Here is a 24,323-nt window from a genome sequence, read left to right on the forward strand (position 1 = left end):
TCGGTCAATTTCCTAATCCGGATTTCAACCAATGGTACTCCATCTCTTCTGGATCTGATTTTGACAAATTTCCCTGAAAATATGTTCTGCCTTCGCTCCAATCGGTTCTTCTGACCACGTGCTTGTCAAATTGGACATTTCTCTGGCTGTTATCAGAGAACCACCTCAGTGCTGTCGGGTCTGGCATTTCAATCAAGCCAACTGGCAGGGTCTCCAAGCAGCCATCACACTTCGAGACTGGTCTCCCATCGCACCTTCATCCAACATCAGCTTATCCTGGGAATTCTTTCAAAGAAACTGGCTCTCTCCCTCATGCACATATTTATCCCCTCTCGTCTTCAGTTGTCCTACCCTTCCTCCCACCCATGGTTCACTGGAGCTTGTGGTGAGGTAGTCCATGGGCCCAGGTATATATCGGTACCATCTGAGGAAACCCAACTTTAGGGCTACTAAGTTATTGGTAGGGACTATATGATTATTTCAATATGTGATAACCGTTCCACAAGAGCAGCTTAGTGTATGTATTTTGCATTTTTACCATTTTACCATTCTGAGATATTGACGTTTTGGGGGAAAATAAAAAAAACCCAAAAAACCAAGGACCACTGGGAGGAAGTGGCGGAGCTTAAGTCCACGCAGGAGGAAGCAGACACCCGAATGCTTCTGCATGCTCTGCATGCAGCAGAGGCTGGGTACAAGGCTGTGGTGATCACTGCCGAAGATACAGATGTCCTCGTGCTGTGTCTTGCCTTCAATAAGGACATCCCATGCCCCGTGTATCAGAAGTGTGGTAGGCAAACCCGCACACGGTTCCTAGACATTGACAAGCTTGCTAGATCGTTGGGAGACAGTGTCTGTAATGCCCTGGTTGGACTGCACGTGTTCTCCGGTTGTGATACAGTCAGTGCCTTTGCAGGCCGGGGAAAGATGGGAGCCTTGAAGCAAATTAAGTCAGATAAGACCTACCAAGATGCTTTCAGTCAGCTCGGTCATTCATGGGAAGTATCCACAGAGCTCTTTCAGAAGCTGCAAGAGGTCACCTGCCACATGTACGTGCCGTCTATTAACACTATGAAAGTCAATGAACTCCGACATCAACTCTTCTGTGCCAGACGGGGAGAGGTAGAGTCCAGTCAGCTTCCACCATGTGAAGACTGCCTCTTCATGCACGTCCTCCGTGCAAACTACCAGGCTGCAATTTGGAGGCACTGTCTGCAATGCCAACCCTCTGTTCCAAGTCCCAAGGGTTGTGGGTGGACCACTGATGACGGGAAGCTGGCCATCGAGTGGATGCAGGGTTCTCCAGCACCGGATGCAGTGTTGCAACTGCTTTCCTGCAAGTGTGGACGTTCGTGCAAACTCCCAGACTGCACGTGCCTTGCCAATAGCCTGAAGTGCACTGACATGTGCAAGTTGCGAACCTGCAGCAACCAGCCCGCTGATGTCGAGGAAGAGGTTGTAGACCTCGAGGACTCTGATGCTGATAACAGTGATGAAGACTGGACTACTGATCCATGGTGTGAATGTTTTGGCACAACCACAAGGACATTCATGGCTACAAATATGCATGAGTAAAACATAGTACATAAACATGCCACAGTAGCGTGGTGAAATTTGGGTTATCCATAAATTTCACATTTTGGACGCTTGTTGGAACTAGGGTAGGGGAAGGGCAATTCCTTTAACTGTGGTAGAAACTTGTCAAATGTTCATAAATGTTTTCCTCATACAACATGTGCATGTTGTAGGCTACTGCGGCTCAGTAGCACTACCCAGGGAACTTGTATGACAATATTATAAATTAAAATGTACTGAAAGTCACTAATCAGCAACATTTTGATAGGCCCTATTGTTCACCCCTTTCTGCCATAAAACAAATTCTGCCTTCAGGAATGACAGAAATGATTATTCGGATGGTATAAATAAAGCATTTCAGACATGTATTTGTGGTTTGCAGTTCATTCTAGCCCCATGTGGAAATAGCAATTGCATCATTAGTGAATGTTTCTGAGTTTGCCTTTTTGCTTTCATTATGCGGAGGGTGGGTACATTCCGGAGATGATAACTACCAATGAGCTGCCAGTCTGCAATGGTTATCACATCAAAATATGATATATATATATATATATATATATATATATATATATATATATATATATATATATATATATCCACCAATTCAAAAATCATAACTAGGATTGGTTTCCTTAGATGGTACCGACAAGTAGAATTTCTGGCCTGGGCCCATGAACTAAGGCAGTTGTCCTGAAAAAAACTTGCCTTTGCCTCAGGGAAAGCAAACCCAACTGTGGGTAATTCTCAGTTCCTTCCATAAAGCTCGGAACAAGTGTGTATCTACCCTCAAGAGAGGCAGAAAACATCTTTCGAAGCTCGTCTGAACTCTCAAACGTCTCTCCCTCCTCCAAACCTGGTGGCCTCTAATAAAATCTGTTTCTGGTGTATGTTCCCCCTCCATCCCTCCCTTACCTCAAATGGCCGCACTGCTGATACCACATGTGAAAAGGCTGAATGCCTAAACTCGGCGTTTGCATCTAAATCTTGGGTCCGAAACCCATCGCTTTCTGTACCCACTTCACCCAGTCACACCCAACTGTCCCTGGACTCTGTGTCCTTTTTCTCTGACAAAGCGGAGAGCTTGCTGTCAAACCTCGACTCAGATTCTGCAATCGGTCCAGACGGCCTCAGCCCACGTGTCCTAAAAACCTGCTCCTCTGCTCTTACTCACCCTCTCACTGTTCGATTCACCCTCTCATTTGCTCAAGGTCATCTGCCATCTGCCTGGAAATCAGCAAACATTACTGTCCTGTAAAAAAAGTTGCAAAAACAGATCCCTGCATGTACAGACCAATCAGCCTTCTCCTAATCAAAGCAAGGTTATGAATCCATCATAGATTCAGACATTAAATCCTTCCTCTTCTCCAATGACCTGATTTCCAATCATCAATTTGGTTTCAGACCAGGTCACTCTACCCTGGATATGCTGCTTCTGCTCGCTCAACAATGGATGGAGGTCCTCAATGCCGGACATGAAATCAGAGCCATATGCCTAGACATATCACGTGCTTTTGACATGGTCTGACACCCTGCCCTGCTCATCACACTCTCTTCCTATGGTGTCCAAGGCCATCTCCACTCAAGGCTCGCAGACTTCCATTCCTGTCACAGTCACCGTGTGGCCCTAAATGGAGTTCTTTCATCCCCCCTTCCTGTCCAGGCTGGAGTTCCTCAAGGTAGTGTTCTGGGCCCTGTTCTTTTTCTGGTTTTCATCAATAATCTCTCCGACTCTCTGGAAAATCCTCTTTATCTCTTTGCTGATGTCTCCACCCTCTGCCATGCCATCCATCCTCCCTCAGAGTGGCAAGCAGCAGCTTATTCGCTCACTGCAGATCTGGGTAAAATCACAAACTGGTCCAACACATGGAACATGTCTTTCAATCCGGACAAATCTCACACTCTCACTCACACTTTGACTCTCTGAAAGGAATGTTTGGAACTGCCCCATCTCAACAATCCTCTGGAAGAAGTCCTTTCTTTCAAGCTTCTGGTTCTCACTCTCTGCCATGACCTTTCCTGGGAAAGCCACATTTCAAACTTGGCCTCCAAAGCCGGTTGCTGACTGGGAATCCTCCATCGTGCAAAGTCCTTCCTCAACCCACCTGAGCTCCTGACCACTTACAAAGCTTTCGTCTGCAGCCTGATGGAGTACTGCTCTCTCCTCTGGGCTGGTGCTCCTGCCTCCCACCTTTCTCAGGTTCACGCTGTGGAAACCAAGCCATTTCGGATCATTGGCATCTCCCACGATGAGGCTGAGTCTTTGGGCCTCTCACTCAATCACCACAGGTTGGTCGGTGGTCTTTCTGTCTTCTACCATCTCCTCTCCAGTCTTGCCCCCCCCTACTCTGTCTGCGATTTGGCCCCACCATATTTCCACAGGGTGCTCAAGGTCTGCCAACAACCCCCTCCTGGTAAAACTACCAAAATCACGAATCACTGCTAACCTTCACTCTTTCATTCCTCTTTTTCCCCGCCTTTGGAATAAACTTCCACACTCTCTTCAATCCTATTCTTCTTCCAGGCCTTTAAAACACCTGTTCACTACCACCTCTTATCATCCCCCATCCAAATCCTCGATCTTTTCTTCCCCCGATAATCCACCCAAGCCCACCTCCTTCAAATTCCCTGCTTTCCTTCCTGAAAGTCCGTGCAATGTCCATCTTCTATTCCCCATGTTCCCTGCCCCATCCCTCTCCCTTCCACAGATCTCCTGATGTCTCTGTTCCCCACTGTTTTGTCCTTCCCACTCCCACCCCTCTTGTCTCATGCCACCCTTGCTATGTGTTGTGTGTGAGCTCTCATATGAGCCGCGACAATGTTCCAAAAAAAAAAAAATGCTCCTCAGAATCCGGGTCAAAAATCACTGCAGGAAACTCGTCACGAAATATTAATTTTCAACTGATGAAAATTCCATATGTGCAGCGGGTCTGTTTGAGCAGAACCGATTCAGCCAAACAAACAACAACAGCAGCAACGGCAATATATGCTGACACAGACAGAGAGAGAGAGAGAGAGAGAGAGAGAGAGAGAGAGAGAGAGAGAGAGAGAGAGAGAGAGAGAGAGGGAGGGAGAGAGGGAGAGAGGGAGAGAGGGAGAGAGGGAGAGAGGGAGAGAGGGAGAGAGGTGTGGTTGCCAGAGCAAGATATCTATTTTATGGGAAGAGTCCTTCCTTCGTTGTCATGATACTGTGTCAATTTCTTTCACTCTTACGAGAAATTGAAGTTTTCATGGAGTCAAGAAGCGATGATATCACCCACCAAATTATCAGACGTTGCGTGGCTGTTTGATTTGGCATTTCTAACAGATATGACAGGAAGACTGAACACCTTGAACTGTGGATTTCATGGGAAACAGAAGACAATTGCTGACATAATTAGTGCAGTGAAAGCTTTTCAAGTCGAAATGCAACCTTCTGATGCAACACGTCCAGAAAAGGAGAATGTACCATTTTCCTTCCATGCTCCAAACACAAGCAGAAAATGAGGTTGCTGTCAGAATCCTGGACATCGACGAGTTCAATGATCTCCTGACCAGGCCTGGCCAAGAGTTCAATGACAGATTTCATGATTTTGAGGAGATGGAGCCCTGTGTGATGCCCACTTAACGACACAGCACTTCATGGAAGTTGATGTTAGTGACATTTCTGAACAAATCAGTGTGATGTTTGACCTTGATTGTAACCCTTTGGAAATGGAGATTATCAGCTTTCAAAATGACATTCAGTTGAAATCAAGGCAATCTGCCACACATTTCTGGAGTCTCGTGGATCCTGAAAAGTAGAGTAACATCCACAAAGTATCAATGAAAGTGGCTTTCCCAATTGGCTCGACCTATCTTTGCCAATCTACCTTTTAGATTCAACCGATTTTGATAAAACTTGACTGGTAAGTTCATACCAGGATCTAGTTGTATGGTTTTGAGCACCGTTGCTATGGACGCCACCGTTGCCTTGCAACGGGACTGAAAATTTTGAAAAAAAATCCGAAATTTTTTTTTTTGAAAATCAAAAATCGGCTTCTGCGCTTTTATGCGCACTATAATCAACCTCTTTGTCAAAAAATTTCAGCCCGATCCGTCAAAAACTGTACGACTAGTATACAATTATATAGCGACCACCCATGTTGCCTACCGGCTTGTTCAATTTATGTCTGAGTAGCTCTTGAAATATTTTATTAATCAAAAGTCGCTCACATTTAAAAGAAGGTTGGCAACCCCTGCCATAACCAAAGTTCTTTATTGCACATGCCCACGCTCACCCCTTGGTGACATCAATCCTCGAACATTCCAGCATACAACAACCACCAATTAATGTTTACTGATGCTGAGGTGATCGGACAAGCGAAGAGGACAACTGAATGTCCAGACAGCTACAAGAGGCCTGGTATTTAAATGACAATTCAATTAATAGACAAGTAGATTTACACCTGGCATATCAAGTATTACATCACCAGCTCAAACAACAGTAAACACACTGATCATTGTTAATCACCGAACACTCTCATGGAAAACACCAAAGAAGCAATTAGGAGTAATTAGTTAACCCAGGTGCCATCAAACAGGATGATTAATCTCTCAACTTTGTGTATAGATGGCAGTGCATGCGGTAATTTATTTTATTTTATTTATCTTATCTTTGTTGATGGGCTCGAGTGAGGGCTTGAAACGTTCAATTAAATAAAACTTTCGTCTCAGTCATTGACTTCATTTTAACTTCAAATATGCATGTATGTATTTGTATCGATACTTTACAGAAAATACCCAACAATTGCTGAGAAAGTAGAAATTCACAGAGCACCAGTACAGTAGAGCACAGGGGCCAGGTATGCAGTGGAGAAGCAGGAGCATTCCAAATGTCAGTGACAGCATACCCAATAACAAGAACAAAGGCAATGCTACATATTTCAAAAGTACTGTAAATAATTAAGGAAAATATCTTTATACCGACTCTGCGGTACAGTTGCTCAGCATTGTGTAAAACCGAGCACAAAATGTCCAGGAAAACATTGACTTCAGAATCACAATGCACTCTTCACCATGAAAAAACTGAACAGGTATATAATTGGTGTTGGCACGATTTAATTATGTGGATGAGCTTTAAACACAGATGAGGTGCAAATGTCTGACAGACAAAAATGTTGAAAAATTGTGTGCCCATTTCATTGTGACAGAATCACATAATGCTCTGATGTGGCGAATATTACTTCCACATTGGATCCCAATGTGAAAACGATCTCAACACCAGGTATGTCCAGCTCCGTCTGCAAATCACTGCTTTCCACCGTCATCATATTGATCTTACAAACACTCCAATCTGAGCCTGGGGAATGGAATTCCATGCCCAAGTCAGCTGCTGTACCAGCTCATCAAGGGTCTGTGGCTGTCTTGGAGAGATTTGAATGCAATGATTAATGATATCCCAGAGATATTCAAATGGATTTAAATCTGGTGAGATGGCAGGATGGGGTGTCACAACATTAATGATGGTATTGATAAGAACGTTTCTTGTTTGCATGTCCTTGTGAGCAGGCACATTATCGTGCATACAGATGATTCCTAGACCATGTTGTTGAAGGGTAGGCAACACATGTTGCTGTACGACCTCAATTTATGTATCGATCTGCCATCAGATTGCCAAGGATACAAATCAAGTTGCTGTGAAAGGTTTCAGCAATACCACCCCACATGATGACACTTTTACGTCAAAAATTATGGCTTTCTGGACACAGACTGGGACTTATTGTTCATTGCATTTTCTGTTGACCCATGCACAGCCATCATGACTTTCAAGAAGAAATCTGGATTCGTCACTGAACATGACACTTGCCCATTACCTCCATGTCCATCAGATTATGCTGATTTGACTACTGGAAATGTGCTTGATGTGTCACGGTGCAAGTCTGGGATGCTGAACATGATGATAAACATGAATCCCTGCAACACGGAGATGTCTCACGACAGTGTTGACACTTATTCTGTGAGGCCCAATGGGTGTGTTTGCAGTACTCTGGGCAGTTTGAAACCAATAGCAAAGATGGGTCACGCAAATGTATCGGTCCTAAATGGGAATCGTTATCCTGGGACATCAACTTCGTGGAATATATTGTTATTGCAGTGTCTTGATACTGTCTTCTGAGTTTATAAACGGTTCCTCTGCTCATGTTAAAGAGCCTTGTAACATGGCTCTGGTAATGCTGGAACAGTCCTTCAACAATTACATGTTCGGTTTTCTTATTGTTGAGTATAAAATGACAAAGACATTTGCTTACCAGGAAAACATTTGGATAGGTTGAACTGAAATTCGATGGACACAAATGTATTTATCTGGAATTTCAAGTCAGGTGGTCCTCCATATTTAGCAGAATCGAAAAGGATTACAGTGAGAAAGTCCCGACGTCATGAAATTGCTAAAGATTCTGGAAATCGCAACACTAATGTAAAATGACTGAACTGATTCTGACTCATGGAATCATTCCAGTAACATTCATGCATTTGATTTCTCTGTCCATGTTCAGGGATAAGCCAAAAAAAACAAAAACTGAACAGAGATGCTGAATGCCGTTCAAGACAACACTGTTCAGGTAAACAGAGACAATGGAAGCATGTATGTTATTATATGCAGTAACCCTTAAACATATTGGGTGTTATGTTCCTGGAAAATGCCGCAGTACCAAAACCACGATAGTTAAAACCAATATCCTATGGGAATAAGGGGGTTAGGTTCCCGGGTTTCGAGAAAACATAGAGGAACGTCGGCGGCAGCCAAAAAGAAACGTATCACAATTGAAATAAACATGTATAATAAATAAAAATTGGCTTTACAATGAAGTCTTATGGTACGTTGAAACGGATTAAACATTTATAAGCGAGATGAAACTTGCCTCTCGCCCCCACCATTCCTCCCCTGTTAATCTCTTAAATCGTTTTCCTTTGTAATCTGTTGATGTGTTCCTTTGGTAAATTGTTCTGCAGATTAAAAAACCAGTGAATAAATTAAATTAAAAGAATCACTTTTGTCGATCGTTTTACACTTTAGCGCCATTCCATCATTAAGGAGCAGAAACAACAGAAGCCTTATGGTGTGAGATAACCATCACAGCTCAGCTCAAAACCCATGAATGGTCAAAATTAAACCCCACCATACCTAAAATTGGTACATAAAGAGGAACCGCAATAGGTCAAAACACACAATATTCAAACCCGCGATATTTCAGGATTGACGGATTAAACACTTAAGGCCCTGTCACACCTTGACGTTTTAGCCAGCGTATGGCAAGGTATCAAAATGTATGCAAAACGCTGGCTACGCTCAACTATTGATGTTTTTTTTCCAGTTTTGGACGTACTCATAATGAGTTGGACGTATGCATAATATATTAGTAACGTACACAGAACGTTTAGATAAAATATAGTTAACTTATATCAACGAATGCTGAGCGTGTATCTGCGTTCACAACCTATGCCCAATGATAGTCTAACTTATGCATAGCGCGGCAGCGTATCACCGACGATCACGCGGCGTAGGGTATTAATAGGCTGCGGCTCGACGATTCAAATCGTAACCGCACTAGACATCGAAGTGTCAAGCCGCTGTCACACCTTGACGTTTTAGCCAGCATATGCTGACGTATGAAAAATTGCTGAATACGCTGGCACACGGCGAATACGTTATGGGTAAGTTTTGTATACGTTAAGAGCACGCTGAAGCACGCTGGCATACGTCGTAGTACGCTGAGTACGTCGACAAATTTTCAACATGTTCTTTCTTCGGCATGATGGTGATGTTGACATTTAGATTTCTAGTGCGGTTATGATTTAAATCGCTGAGCGGCAGCCTATTAATTATATGATATTATAACCGCACTAGAAATCGAAGTGTCAAAATCACCGTCATCCTGAAGAGAGAGAAAAAAAACAACAACCAGGGAGTCTGGAACACTGACGCAAACAATTACCTCGACGTGTTTCGACATATGAGTAACTTACAAGTAACGTGTGTCGACGTGTGTCAACGAGCGCGTAACGTGCCTACAACACGTTACTCATAGGTTAGAAATAAGTTTCGGGTATGCTAAACATTACCTCGATGTGTTTCGACTTATGAGTAACTTACAAGTAACGTGTGTCAACGATCGCGTAACATGCCTACAACTTATGGCCAGCATATGTTGAACGTGTGAGTCATACGCTGGCATACGTCGAAAAATTTCAAGCATGGAAAATTTGTCTAACAGCTCGGTGTACTATGACGTATGCCAGCGTGCTCTTAACGTATACAAAACTTACCCATACGTATTCGACGTGTTTTAGACAAATTTTTCATACGTCAGCTTACGCTGGCTAAATCGTCAAGGTGTGACAGGGCCTTTAGCAGAATCGAACAGGACGATTTCAGTTTGCAGAATACATTTTACCCATGGTGGAATATAAGTGCTGCTTGGTTTATTCAAACTTGTTTTGTTGGGTATCTATTGTGATGGGAGTATATTGTAAACGGGAGAATGAAGAAGGCAGAAAGGAAAATAAAAGTTTTGTGGAGAACGAGGAGAGCAGAAAGAAAAATAAAACTTTTGCGATCTGCTTACCACAGCTGCAGAGTAGTTATCCGAATCTGGTACATATGGGTAGTGAACGTAGAAAAGGTCGTTACGGACCATCTTCTTACGCATCCGCCGTGGACCCTCTGTCATATCCAGCATCCACTTATCCAGATGTGAACCCACAGGTGGGCCCCAAAGACTCCGCTCTCTGGAAAGGTCTCCTTCAAGAACCGCCCACTCTTCAGAAACATATTTGAGGGTATTCTGCTGAAGCTGTGTGCAGAGAAAACAATGAAAAGTTCCAGGCACACCTATCTGTGTTTTCTGATGATACAATTATTAAATTATATTTCTCGTGTTACCTCTCCATATTGTCGAAGCTGGAAATCCACAAGGTCTCGCACAATAGCAATGTGCGTAAACATCCAACCAGTTGCATCCTTTCAGAGGGAAGGCAACAGACATGAGACAGGTTAAAGGTCAACCCAGGAAAATAATTTGCAAGTGGAAAACCACACTATATGGGGTTGCATGGCCAGACAATGTGTCCCTGCATTGTCGTGAGTACAGCAAGGCTTTTCAAATTACAGCTTCAAACTACCAAACTCCCTGTTCAACCTATATCAAAGTGTTTATCCCAACCAAACGTGGCTTTGCTCACCAAACACAAAACACAAAACACTTCAATCTCTGCTCTTTCTTATGCCACGCAAATAAAACGCTGCTAATTTCCTGCAATCTTACAGAATTTTTTCGCTCGGTGTCCCATTTAAGCCCCAACCCCATTCTGATGATGTTTGTAAATAATCGTTTGTAACACCGTTTGTAAATTCTGCAGCATAAGCCCAGAGATGCGAACATTTTCCTTATTCACGTGCTGAAACCAACGGAGTAAATCCCTCTTCCATCTGTGCATATCTCCTATGATGCTGAGGTAGAGCGCCACATTACAGAGAAACATGTTTTGTGTTCATAACTCAGATTAGCAAGCAACAGCAGCATACATCCTTTCAATTGACCAAAACCTTCGAGATATGCTTCTTCTTGTCTTTCGAAATCAAATTTTTAACAGAAAGAGAAAATGCCACAACATAGAATGGATGGGATGTTTTGAAGACAGATGAACAAATACACTATATTATGGGGATAGGGTTCTTGATCTGATTGTTGTCGTACAAGTGAAATCTCCTCCATAAGCCCAAGTGAATTGGTAAATTTAATATTTCATTTTGCTGGTTCAGACTAATGAAACCTTTCTATGAACCATTTGTCTTTGTATCGGACATCAAAATAAATAATAATTATAATCATAAGAAAAACAATAATGTGAGCAAGCAATACTTTTTAAAATGCACTTATTAATGGAAATAAAGATTATTGACTGTAATAATTTCCATTAACCCTCTCAAAATTAATGGAAATTATTGTCATGCACATCCGGGCACAGTTTTCAATGCCCGAGAGCTGTGCTCTCCAACTGTGAGTTTAAACGATTGATCGGATACCAGATCTCCGAAACTCCGAAATGAAATAATTTTAAGCCGAATCGCACTGAAGAGGCAAATTGGTAACAACATATTGATTAGAAGCAAAATTATTATCAGCATACAAGAACAAAACAAATTGCTATAATTAGCCAGAACGGCACTTGGTAGTGTGCATACCTCTGTCAGGCTGAACAGCTTACGTTTTGGATCCCACTGATAGGCAGAATCTGCATGTCACAAACTAAAATCTAATCAGCTTGTTCTTGTCACCTACGCAACTCACTTACCCTACTACCCTAAAACATTAAGTTTTGTCATAATCCGTCGATAACTTTTTGAGATATCCTGAAATATATCGTTTTTGGCCCTATCTCTCAATCGTGACAAATCACTTAGAAATTCGAGTATGCGGATCCAGATCTTCACCAAAATCGAATAATTTCGTCCATGTCACACACCCAACCTGTCCACGAAATTTTGGCTGAATCTGCCAAAACATTTTGAGCTATCATGCTTATAGACGGACAGATAAACATACAGGGGTGAAAACATAACCTCTGTCCACCTTCGGTGGCAGATGTAAGGAACCATCTATCCATCGATCCATCCATCCATCCATTGGGACCATACTCTGTGCAGAGCATTGGTGCTGCCTAAGCAGTCTCCTTGGCTATTGGCCACAATCCTTGATGGGTCACCACTCCAACACAGGATACAAGCAAGCTGGTACTCATTTTTCGACCTCGGAAGGATGACAGGCAGAGTCAACCCCACTGGCATTAATTCAACAGTTGAGTGCGATTTGAACTCAGGATTCTTGGATCCCAAGCCCACACTAGGCAAATAACCATCTATAATCACCAATTATAATGTCATTGGCAAGTATGGGAAACTAAAGAAGAAGGGAAGATCCAAGATCAAATGGGGGTAGAAGGAATAAAAGGAAACAAGTTATGGGAGAGACAGGAGAATGTTGAGAGTAGAACACAAGAAATGAGAGCAAGGAAGAGTAAAATGAGAGAGATGACTGTTCGTCATCACAGTTTCTTGCAGTGCCACTATAGTTCTAACCGCTCATAGACACTGGAACGGGAACCTTGAGGACACCAATGATATGGAAGGTAGTGCAGTGGGTGCAGATGGGGAGCTCACAGAGCATTCAAGGCACCCAAAGTGGAGCTGTTGTGAGATGCAGGTAAAAGAGCATTAAGAATGCCAATGGTAGACAAGTGCTGTAGTGTGTATAGGCAGGAAAGCCTTGGGAGCATATGCAGCATGTAAATGCTGCAGTTGAATGACACTCAGGAATAGACACAGAAATGTCATTGATCAAAAAGCACCACCATTCTGTCAGATCAGGTCAAGTATGGGAGCATGCGCCAGAGCAGCGCATATATGAACACCATTCTGTGAGCTCCTTAAAGGACAGCACATATCACTGTGCTTTGCGACTGTAAGATAAACCCATTCAGAAAGTTGGATGCAACACATTTCCCCTCAATTGCTCTATCTCAAATCCCTAACAACTCAACCTTCTGATGTCTTGTACCAGAATTCTCTTGGCTTTCTCTGCCTTACATATTCTGCTGTGCCTCTCTCATGAGTTGACGCTCACCTAATTCTCTCAACTGTCTCCTGCCCATCCCTTGAATTGTCTCTTCCCTTGTGTCATGCAAGGTTGCTGTGCAAACCCACCAATCAGTTGGTCAGCTCAAGCAATGGCAAATTGGAAGTCCTCACTGAAGTACCAAGCATTGCCTGGGGAAATTCAATGAGATATGCATTTATATACAGTGGCCTGCAAAAGTATTCACCCCCTACCAATAATTAATGCCACATTTATATGAATGATGAATTATGCAGAAACACATTTTCCAAATGAACTGTTTTTTTTTCATAACTAAAAAAAATATATATATAAATGGTCTAGGTCTAGGAATATAAAAAATATAAATAAAAAATATAAAAATATATAAAATATAAATATATATATATATAACAATATAAAAATATATATTAAAAAAAAATCATATAAATGTGGCATTTTTTTTTTCATAACTGAAGAGATCAAACGAAACACTAAACAAATCACTGAAGACATTAGATAGTTGAAGGAGGTTACATGTTAGGAACACCTGCAAAAAACAAGTACAAATCAAAATTCACTGGTTGCAAAAGTATCAAGCACCTTAGGCCAGTACATGGTGGAATCAACTTTTACAGCAATGACTGCTGTGATTCTTTTTGGGTAGGTCTCCAGCAGCTTTTTACACTGAAAAGGTGAAATCTCTGCCCATTCATCACGAGAAAATTGCTCCAGTTCTGCCACGTTTGATGGGGATTGTCAATGGACTGAAATCTTCAAGTCTCACTGTAAATGTTCAATGGGATTCAAGTCAGGACTTTGTCTGAGCCACTCAAGAACAATTATATTCTACTTATTCAGCCACTCCCATGTGGATTTATCTTTGTGCTTTGGATCACTGTCCTGCTGAAATATGAATCCTCAACCCAGTTTCAGATTCATGGCTGACTCGAGTAGGTTTTCATCAACGATTCTACTGTACATTGCACCATCCATTGTTCCTTCTATCCTGACAAGCTTGCCAGTCCTCGCTGATGAAAAGCAGCCCCATAACATGATGCTGCCACCACCATGCTTGACAGTAGGGATGATGTTGACGGGGTGATGTGCAGTGCTAAGCTTGCGCCAGACGTAACACTTTGAATTTCAACCAAAAAGTTCAATTTTTGTCTCGGCTGACCACAAAACTTTTCTCCACATGCCTGCAGTATCATTAAGATGCTATTTCCGCAAACACAATACAAGCTTTTAAATGTGTCGTTTTCAGTAATGGCTTCTTTCTTGCCACCTGACCAGAGAAGCAGGCTTTGTGAAGGGAATGGGATATTGTTGATTGATAAACACCGACCTCCATCTCGGACAAAGAGCCTTGCAGATCTTTCAAAGCCATTGTTGGATTTACAGTGACATCCTGAACCAGTTTCATGCTTGCCCGCCTGCTGAGTTTGGATGGGCGACCTCATCTGAGTGGAGTCTGGGTGGTATGATACATCTTCCATTCTTAATAATGGATTACACTGCACGCAAAGGGATAATGAATGACTGAAATATTCTTACAACCCTCTCCTGAACAGTGCTTCTCCACCAGTTTATGTGTGACTTCTTTGGTAAGCTCCTTGGTCTTCATGTTTGCCTTGTTGGTTGATGAAGTGAGTTGCACCTTAAAACTCCTTAGATAAGTGGGGGACCTTAATTTTAAAGTTAAACTACCGATAACATATATGTGAAACCAAGTACACATTAAATTTGCTCCTGAAGTGATTTAGGGTTAATTTGGCAAAGGGTTTGAATACTTATGCAACTGAGAATCGTCTGATTTTCTCTGTCAATCCAACTTATTCATATTTTACTGAATTTTTTACCTTTATCACCTTGGAGTAGCTTGTGAAGACTCCATATTTTAAGTTTGATTTGAAAACGTCATGAAATAAGCTTGTGTCATAAAAATGTGAAAACTTTGGGGGGGAGGGGTGAATACTTTTGCAGGCCACTGCATTTCCTGCATGACAAATTGGGAAATGTTGGCCTTACGTTTTTCGCATGAAATACCAGGCTTGGGTATTGCAAAATGCACATGGACTTGCATCAAAATGCTTCAGCTTCTAAGGGTGCCCAATATGCTACCCTGGTAGCTACTGGTCTTATCCGTTGATTCTCAACCTTAAATTAAGCTTAAATCCTCAACCCGAGCCTGTGTCTGCTCTTGATTCTCAATTGACCTGTAGACTGCCATTCTCTTTGCATCAGATTTGTTTCTGCCCATCAGGGGTCTTTCTTGGTGGCATTTGGTAGTATTTACTGTGCAAGTAAGGTAGATTAAGGATATTTCTTTGCAGAAGTGCTCCCTTGGGAGTTCCTTTGAAAGTTGACTCAAAGTCAGAATCAAAAATATATTGGTAGTTCGGTAGGAGGCAGATCATTAACATGCAAAGTTCGTTTTCATGACCTGGGAATGCAAAATAAAATTAATAATTGAGAAATTAACATCAGTATAGTTGAGCCTGTCAAATTTCTGTGCAATAGACGGGGAGGATTATAGGTGAGGAAGCATAAACCCAGTGGTGTTATAAGAGATCCAGAGGCACAATGTGCCCTAAATGTTCCTTTCCAGAGCTATCTCTATTTGCGTGAGTGAACACACCAGAAGTGCTCCGGCAGTAATCTTACCATGTTTATCTTCGTGATGCGGTAAATTAAAGTTTAAAACAACAACATACGGATCGTATAGAGATGGGGAGGATTATAGGTAGGGGAGAAACATACGCAGGGAATGCAATTTCCGTTATCAGCTTGCATCCATAATATGACCTCAACATGCGATCTTCACAATACGTATTACTCGATCTCGCCCGAGAAAACACACGCAGTGTAAGCAACATACTCGCTTGAGGCCTCAACGTGGAAGTGTTGTCATAAACCTGTGTAAAGCAATCTTTTTAATACCAGGCGCAGATGTAAACAGTATAATAATGAAATTTGTGTTGTTGACAACAAATCATGACAACCTCAACATACAATCTTCACAATACTGTCCATATTACTTGATCTCTCCCAGGAAAAAAAAAGCAAGGTAGTATATTAGCACAAGACCTGATCGAGACCTGAAAACCAATTATCTGGTTCTCGCTTGGGTCAATTTTTTTTAATCCATATATAGCCCTCAACTTTTCACTCTCTGAAAGAGGAGGCCATGCAAAGTTTGGTTGCACCGATTCATGCAGGATCTGAAGACATAAACGAACAAACAAACAAACAAACTTTTTTCTTTATATATTAAATGAATCATCCACAGGGAGTGGACATGCAAATGCATGTTCAAATGTCCCACCTACCTCCAGACTGACAGCACAGATTGTGAGAAAAGTCTGGAATAAATTTACAACCAACGACAAAATGAAATGCCACCTGCTGGCCACCTAAGAAGAACCATGTGGGGCACAATAATATAATATTTACATTGCTAATGGAATTATAACAAAAGTAATAAACGGTATCATTAAACCAACTACACACACACACACACACACACACACACACACACACACACACACACACACACACACACACACACACACACACACCACAATTTTTAAACAGTATGAAAAATAACATTACATCAAAAAATACAATTGCAAAGTATTGGTAGTTCAAATAAATGCAGTTGAGACTTCATCATAAACAACAGCGTACACTTTAAGCAACGATCAATGGAGGCAACATGGCAAATGACCACCACAAACATTTACTGCCAAACTAACTTTACCACCGTAATAACAAGCTGCATCACCCGATCAAGATCAGGTTATTTAGAATTTTAAAAACCAACAAGAAGATTGACGTTTAAAGCTGTAGCAAAAATTAACTCGAGAGTGCACCATGGTAATGTTGGGCCAAATGGCCTCATTTCCTTGTTTGAGGTCGTACAGGATGGTGTGATGACGACTTGCACTCAGTGTAATCCGTTAGCGATTGTGGACCCATTTTGTATTTTGTAAAATAAATATAAATACTGAAATGTGATTGGTTTGATTCCTGACAAATAATTCACCTTCAAACATGAAGCAGAAGGGCCGAGGCATAAGCCAAGCTCCTCCATCAGCCAGAGCGGCATTATTTTTTGTTTCAACATGGATTTGATTAAGAATTGCAATTTTTTATTGTGATGTTGACCCAACGGGTGTTACGATAATGTGGTACAGCAAATTTTGGGGCAATTGACCTCGCAGTCCGGAATTGTATTTTTTAAAAAATCAAAGAAAATGCTTCACACAGACACAACTGGCACTTATACATATATACACATGAGCGACCTCACAAGGAACTTCAATGCAGAAGGAGGCCAGGTGGCCAATCAAAGCGTGCACTATGGTTACCAACATATGGTTGTTTGTCCATGCTCTGTCCTTATTAAATGCTGAGCATCAAACAAGGGAGCAGCACGTACTATTTTTAAAGTCTTTGGTATTACTATGCCAGGGTCAGGTTGAATTGGATCGATTTACGTCATCGCATTTAAGCCACCGAGTCTGGTTTAACACCTTCAACAATTGCTTAATTCCTAAAGCTTAACAAAAAAAAAAGAATACGAATAATACAGTTTCGGACTTTAGGATATCTCGTGTGAAAAATTTACAGAAGCGCTGACATTTCTGAACTTGTCCTTCCTTGGAGCAAGACAGCATTATTTGAGCCCCGAGGAATGGAAAGTCCTGAATCGTCAGCACTTCTGCATACTTTTCACAGTGGATAACCTCAGTTGTTTTCTTCTTTTAATCTGTATACCTTAATGCTGCCAATGTAGACCACTCGTTCTGTGCTTGAACTTGCAACTGCGTTTGAAATAAAATAAATAAATAATAATAATAATAATAATAATATTAATATTACCTGCATTGTGGGCACACAGGCCCTTGTAATGCCAACTTCTTTGCGGTGCTTTCGGCCTCCGGTAAGCATGGAAAGCGCAAAGCCACTGCTCACGCGGTATAGTCGAGATTGAGCCGCCGAAGTAATCGCGACTTCACCTCGGCTAATCAGCTTCTTTTCATGAGCTGAAACACATCATCAAAATTCCTCTGCAATTTTCGATTTGATTTAATCCGGAAATCATGTTCTTTTACAATTAGATGCGTATGCCAGGCAGTTACGTGCAATATAACACATGTTCCCTTACAAGGAACTGTAACGCAGGAAGAGGCCATTAGGCCCATCAATGCCTGTGCTGTAGTTGCCAACATATGGTTGTTTGTCCATGTTCTATTCTTTTTAAATGCCGAGCGCCAATCAAGGAAGCAGAATGCACCATTTTAAAAGTATTTGGAACGACTTGGCCAGAGTTAGAACTGCCGACCTCCCAGACTCAGTGCGAATACTCAAACTATTACACCACCGAGTCTGGTTAAAAGCCTCCAACGGAGTCCCCCAAGCAAGAAGGCAGATACAGCAATAAATCCCTGCACAATGAACATGTCACAGCTGTGGAAACCGTATTTAATACTGTAAATGCACAAGTACAGAATCCTCTCAACTTATGTCATGCAAACAATGCCCTTGCACTATATGAACAGATTTAACCCAATGAAAATGTTTCTGCAGCCACTTCGACAAACACAAACTGGAAAGCATCCCAAAATGCAAAGCATCCGCTTTGTACTCAAAATAAACTTGACGATAATAGCAGCTAAATATATATATGAATGAATATATAATAGATAAAATATATATATATATATATATATATATATATATATATATATATATATATATATATATATATATATATATATATATATATATATATATATATATATATATATATATATATATATATATATATATATATATATATATATATATATATATATATATATATATATATATTAAGCCTGGTGTTGGCGCAGTGGTTAGGGCAGCAGCTTGGGATCCAAGAGGTCCTGAGTTCAAGCCCCGTTGGGCCACTGAATTAATACACCAGGGGTTGACTCAGCCTGTCATCCTTCCGAGGTCGGCGAAATGAGTACCAGTATACTGGGCCGGTGTATACCCCGGTTAAAATAGGTGTACCATATCCCTGTGTCGTAAGAGGCGACCAGGGTTGCGTCAGGAAGGGCATCCGGCGTAAAACATGTGCCAAATCACTATGCGGATCATATAGATGATCCGCTGTAGCGACCCTAACGGGAGCAGCTGAAAGAAGAAGAAGAAGAAGAAGATATATATATATATATATATATATATATATATATATATATATATATATATATATATATATACTGTGTGTGTATATATATATACTGTGTGTGTATATATATATATATATATATATATATATATATATATATATATATCCTCTTCTTCTTCTTCTTTCGGCTGCTCCCGTTAGGGGTCGCCACAGCGGATCATCCATTATGATCCGCATAGTGATTTGGCACATGTTTTACGCCGGATGCCCTTCCTGACGCAACCCTGGTCGCGTCTTACGACACAGGGATATGGTACACCTCTTTTAACCGGGGTATACACCGGCCCAGTATACTGGTACTCATTTCGCCGACCTCGGAAGGATGACAGGCTGAGTCAACCCCCTGGTGTATTAATTCAGTGGCTCAACGGGGCTTGAACTCAGGACCTCTTGGATCCCAAGCCGCTGCCCTAACCACTGCGCCAACACCAGGCTATATATATATATATATATATATATATATATATATATATATATATATATATATATATATATATATATATATATATATATATATATATATATATATATATATATATATATATATATATATATATATATATATATATATAGTAATGCCCCGTTTTGCGCGGGGGTGACGTTCCAAACCTCCCCCACGCTCAGTGAAAATTGCCGTGCCAGCAAGGATGAACGGATTATCGGAAATAAAAACGCGGCTAAACTCAGATCCGAACCATGCTGGATCAATGCAAGAAAGGACGGAAACAAAATGGGAAAATTTCTACAATTGTTTATTTTCAATAAAAAGACAGGGAAGACTTATCGTGGAATATACAAGGAATATTTACAATGGTGGGATAACACTTATGCAGTTCTACTTAAAAGACGGGCCCAACACACTCAGACACACAGATATTTTATTGAAGTCCCCCGCAGCCAGAGAAGGACAGACGAGCTGGGGGTGGGGGTGGGGGGTCTCAGTTCGGCGGGGTACCTGCACGCTGGAGGTAGGGGGTGCTCTGCAGTGCGGCTCAGCCCACAGTCACACGCGCTGGGGCTCATGCCCATGGAGGAACCCGCGTGGAGCAGTCGGAGTCCCCGGGCGGAGATCAGGGTCACCGACGGGACCCACGAAGGCTCCACGAATGCCAGCAAAAGAACCAGCCAACTCCACGAATGAACCATGAACCACCAACAACACGACACGATGCACCCAAACAATGTGCTCCTTTATTCTCTAATTCCCTCAGACGCGATTCTCTCTTCTCCAATCTCCTCAGACGTGCTACTCTCTTAAGAACCAACGAAAGGCAACAACAGTGCCCCTGTACGAGGCAGGGCATGGTGAAGCACATGTCATTGCCTGCCTTGATTGGACAGCGTTCCCACGGGCCCACCCTTTCTGGGCGGGTTTCGGCCATACCCGGAGAAAGCCACCCCTCCCCTCCACACGTGTTTGAGGAAGGTGGACGTGGTGCAACTGCCTCGACTGTTGTTGGAATTCCGCCTCAGGCAATGGTGCGCTGTGGCCCACGAACCGAGGGCTGCAAGCGCGATGGTACCGTTGGATGTTTCGTTGGAGGATATGTGGTTTGTTAGATGTAATAACCTAGCTAAAAGAACCTCGCAACGCACACCTTTGATTCTCCCACCAGACAAAAGGAGGGGTTCTATCTCACAGATACTTAACGGAATAACTAACTTTTGGGACCTGTATGTTGAATGCATATGGTTGCCAGATCTGTAACAATATATATATATATATATATATATATATATATATATATATATATATATATATATATATATATATATATATATATATATATATATATATATATATATATATATATATACAGTAGACTAGGTGTAAGTCGGCAGCGTGTAACTCGTCACTTCGCCTAAGTCGGCAGCGTCAAAAAGTCCCGAATTTATCTCATGTTAAATCCCTTTGAATAAAGGGTCATCCCTCTGTAAGTCGTCATCTCGAAGTCGTCACTTCGTCTAAGTCGTCAGATGTTGTCCATTCCCACGTAATGGAAACTCAAGTAAATTACCACTCCTAACTCGTCACACAGAACTGCTGCCTCATGAGAAGCCCGATTTCATGGAATCGTGATGCTCGCTCATTGGTGTACACCGCCAGTGATAGGCTATTTATAACTGTGTACACACGTTGATCGCACTGCAGGCAGGACAATGGCGACTAAGCGTAAGCTTACAACTAAAACCTACCAAGAAAAATACGACATTATCCAGTTTTGCGAGGCAAATCCAATGATGAAGAAAACAGACATAGCTGAGAAGATGGACATCAAACGGCAGACATTGAACGATATCTTGAAGAATAAGGGCAAGATATTTGGACAAGTGGAGAAGATTGTGAGGCCGGTGGTAAGTGTGAAATGCGTGAAATGTGTGTCCTTTGAAGATGTCGATGACGTGCTCATCATCTGGTTTTGGCAAATGTCGGCTCAGCCAAATATTCGGTTTCGGCCGATTCGGCCGATTGGGCCAATATTTGGCCGATACTGTCTTTCGGTGGAGGATTGCCCAGCCAACATCATGGAATACAATGAACGGTTTGAATCCTTTCTCATGCACCAGATGCTCAAGAGTTTGAGGCAGCAAACATAACGGATTACTTCGCGAAGAAGTAAAGGATCGATCGAGCTTACTGTTGAAGTCCGATCATGGTTTTATATTGGCTTGTTTTGTACATTACCGCACTCACTTACACATAGGCATTGAGTGGTAATCATCACCACGATGACTGTGTGTCATGTAATTTGTCACCATACCATCACCGATGGTATACGAGTTGTCTTACAGAGTTGTTCATTATCTTTACTTTTGATAAACTGATTCATGAATTCCATCTTTGCTTGATCACTTTCCAACTCACCAACTCACCCCCACCTATGCCCCGAGGATTGTGTTTTCCTTTTGGTACAATAGCCGGCTCTCACACATATGTGTCCAGGCCACGCGCGACTTCATCCTTCACCCCACAGTCATCATGAATGTTCGCATACGCGTAAGTCGTCACATTTCTAAGTCGTCACTTTTTTCTCGGTCCCGATGGTGACGACTTACGCTGAGTCTCCTGTATATATATATATATATATATATATATATATATATATATATATATATATATATATATATATATATATATATATATATATATATATATATATTTCTGTATTGAAATAGAATAAGAGAATGCACAATTCCTTTTGTCGACACAATGTCGGGTCCATGGAATGGATGAAGGTTGCTTCTAACATACATAAGTGCATTGTCGTTTGACCTTGGCTTAAAATCTTAAACATATTTGCATTGTAATGGTCTGCACAATCTGGATTGGCCTCCAAGTACTTCTCGGACAACTCTGCTCCAGCCAATCGGAGCCAAGATAGCGGTGACGGAATCAATGAAAGGGCGTTCGGAATCTGATATATATATATATATATATATATAATAAAAATATATATGAATGAATATATCATAAATAAATAAATAAAAATACACACACACACACACACACAATTACAAAGGGATGGAGGCTTTGCAGCAGAATATTTTTTGATGTGGTACACTTGTTTTGTTCACAGCAGCTGCCACTCCTGCCTTCCCCATCACAGTAGCCCCATCACATTGCTGGTTTGCTCCACCTCTACTTGTGGTGCATCGATCCTAACTTTTAACTCTGACTTTTACCTCTTAACCTGTTGCTGAGTTTTGAGCATTCCTCTGATCCTTTTCTTCTTATTTACCCTTCTGTTTAAATGCTTTCTATTTCATGCTTCTCTTTGGCTCCTTACAATTTTGCTCATATGGGACTGCGTTGTCAGAGGTACCGAAAATCGAAAATCGTATGTATGTGTTTAACAATCACGATCACAGTTCGCATGTTTTGTCTTCATTTCGTTATTTTTCGATTCTAGCCTACATGCTACTCTTTCAAGAGCCTTGTATTTGCCAAATAAGAAAAAGACATTGCAGAATAGAAAGCCTTTATCATCAATGGAGTGACGTCAACAAACTGAAATATCAGGAAAAAATCTGAATTTGATCGGGTTGTTTGTGTGTGTATGTATGTATATATATATATATATATATATATATATATATATATATATATATATATATATATATATATATATATATATATATATATATATATATATATATATGACAGGTATATATATGACAGGTATATATATATATATGACAGGTATATATATATATGACAGGTATATATGTATATATATATATATATATATATATATATATATATATATATATATATATATATATATATATGACAGATATATATATATATATATATATATATATATATATATATATATATATATATATATATATATATATATATATATATATATATGACAGGAGACAGGTGTACAGTGTACGTGCTAAATAATATTGCTGGGCTCAACTCACTCAAATGACTCTGCCAAAACTTCCCAGCTGGCTCTTCGAGGATTGACCGAGCAGCCAGGATGTCCACCCCACCTGTCTCACTGGCCGGGAGCGTCACACGAAAACATTCCTCCACCACCTGTCGACGTCCAACCATGAGCTCGGCCCATACTCTCCGTACTGCTTTCACCAACAGCTGTCGGCCTAGTATGCGTGGGAGTCACAGTTAATAGTCATTCCTGAGTGCACCAAATGGAACAAGATTTGTCTCAGGGAGTATCGATTTGTAATTGACATTTCTAACAGTTTTATCAACTCAGGAAATTATTTGAGATTGGAATTGTGCAAACTATGATGTTTATATAATTCTGGGATACATTTACTCAACAATTTGAAGGAGAAAGGGAAACATCCCACACCAACAAATTACACATGTACTTGAACAGGGTGTGGAATACAACAAAGTAAAACAGAACAATGAAGAAGTT

General features: G+C 41.2%; 1 protein-coding gene across 6 annotated transcripts in view; it reads right to left on the reverse strand.

The window, feature by feature from the left end:
* WDFY3 (WD repeat and FYVE domain containing 3) overlaps window positions 1–24,323 on the reverse strand; it is a 343,927-nt gene that overhangs the window by 119,514 nt on the left and 200,090 nt on the right. For all 6 annotated transcript variants that reach the window (XM_085897990.1, XM_085897992.1, XM_085897991.1 and 3 more), the window contains 4 exons: window positions 23,857–24,039; window positions 18,072–18,235; window positions 10,475–10,552; window positions 10,158–10,385 (listed from right to left, as the gene is read on the reverse strand). In XM_085897990.1, the coding sequence (XP_085754116.1) occupies window positions 10,158–10,385; window positions 10,475–10,552; window positions 18,072–18,235; window positions 23,857–24,039 (653 nt within the window). The remainder of the gene's footprint in view (window positions 1–10,157; window positions 10,386–10,474; window positions 10,553–18,071; window positions 18,236–23,856; window positions 24,040–24,323) is intronic.

Source organism: Eptatretus burgeri, chromosome 10 (assembly GCF_056783735.1).
Source record: "Eptatretus burgeri isolate ZD-2024b chromosome 10, Ebu_testis_v1, whole genome shotgun sequence".
Taxonomy (NCBI): domain Eukaryota; kingdom Metazoa; phylum Chordata; class Myxini; order Myxiniformes; family Myxinidae; genus Eptatretus; species Eptatretus burgeri.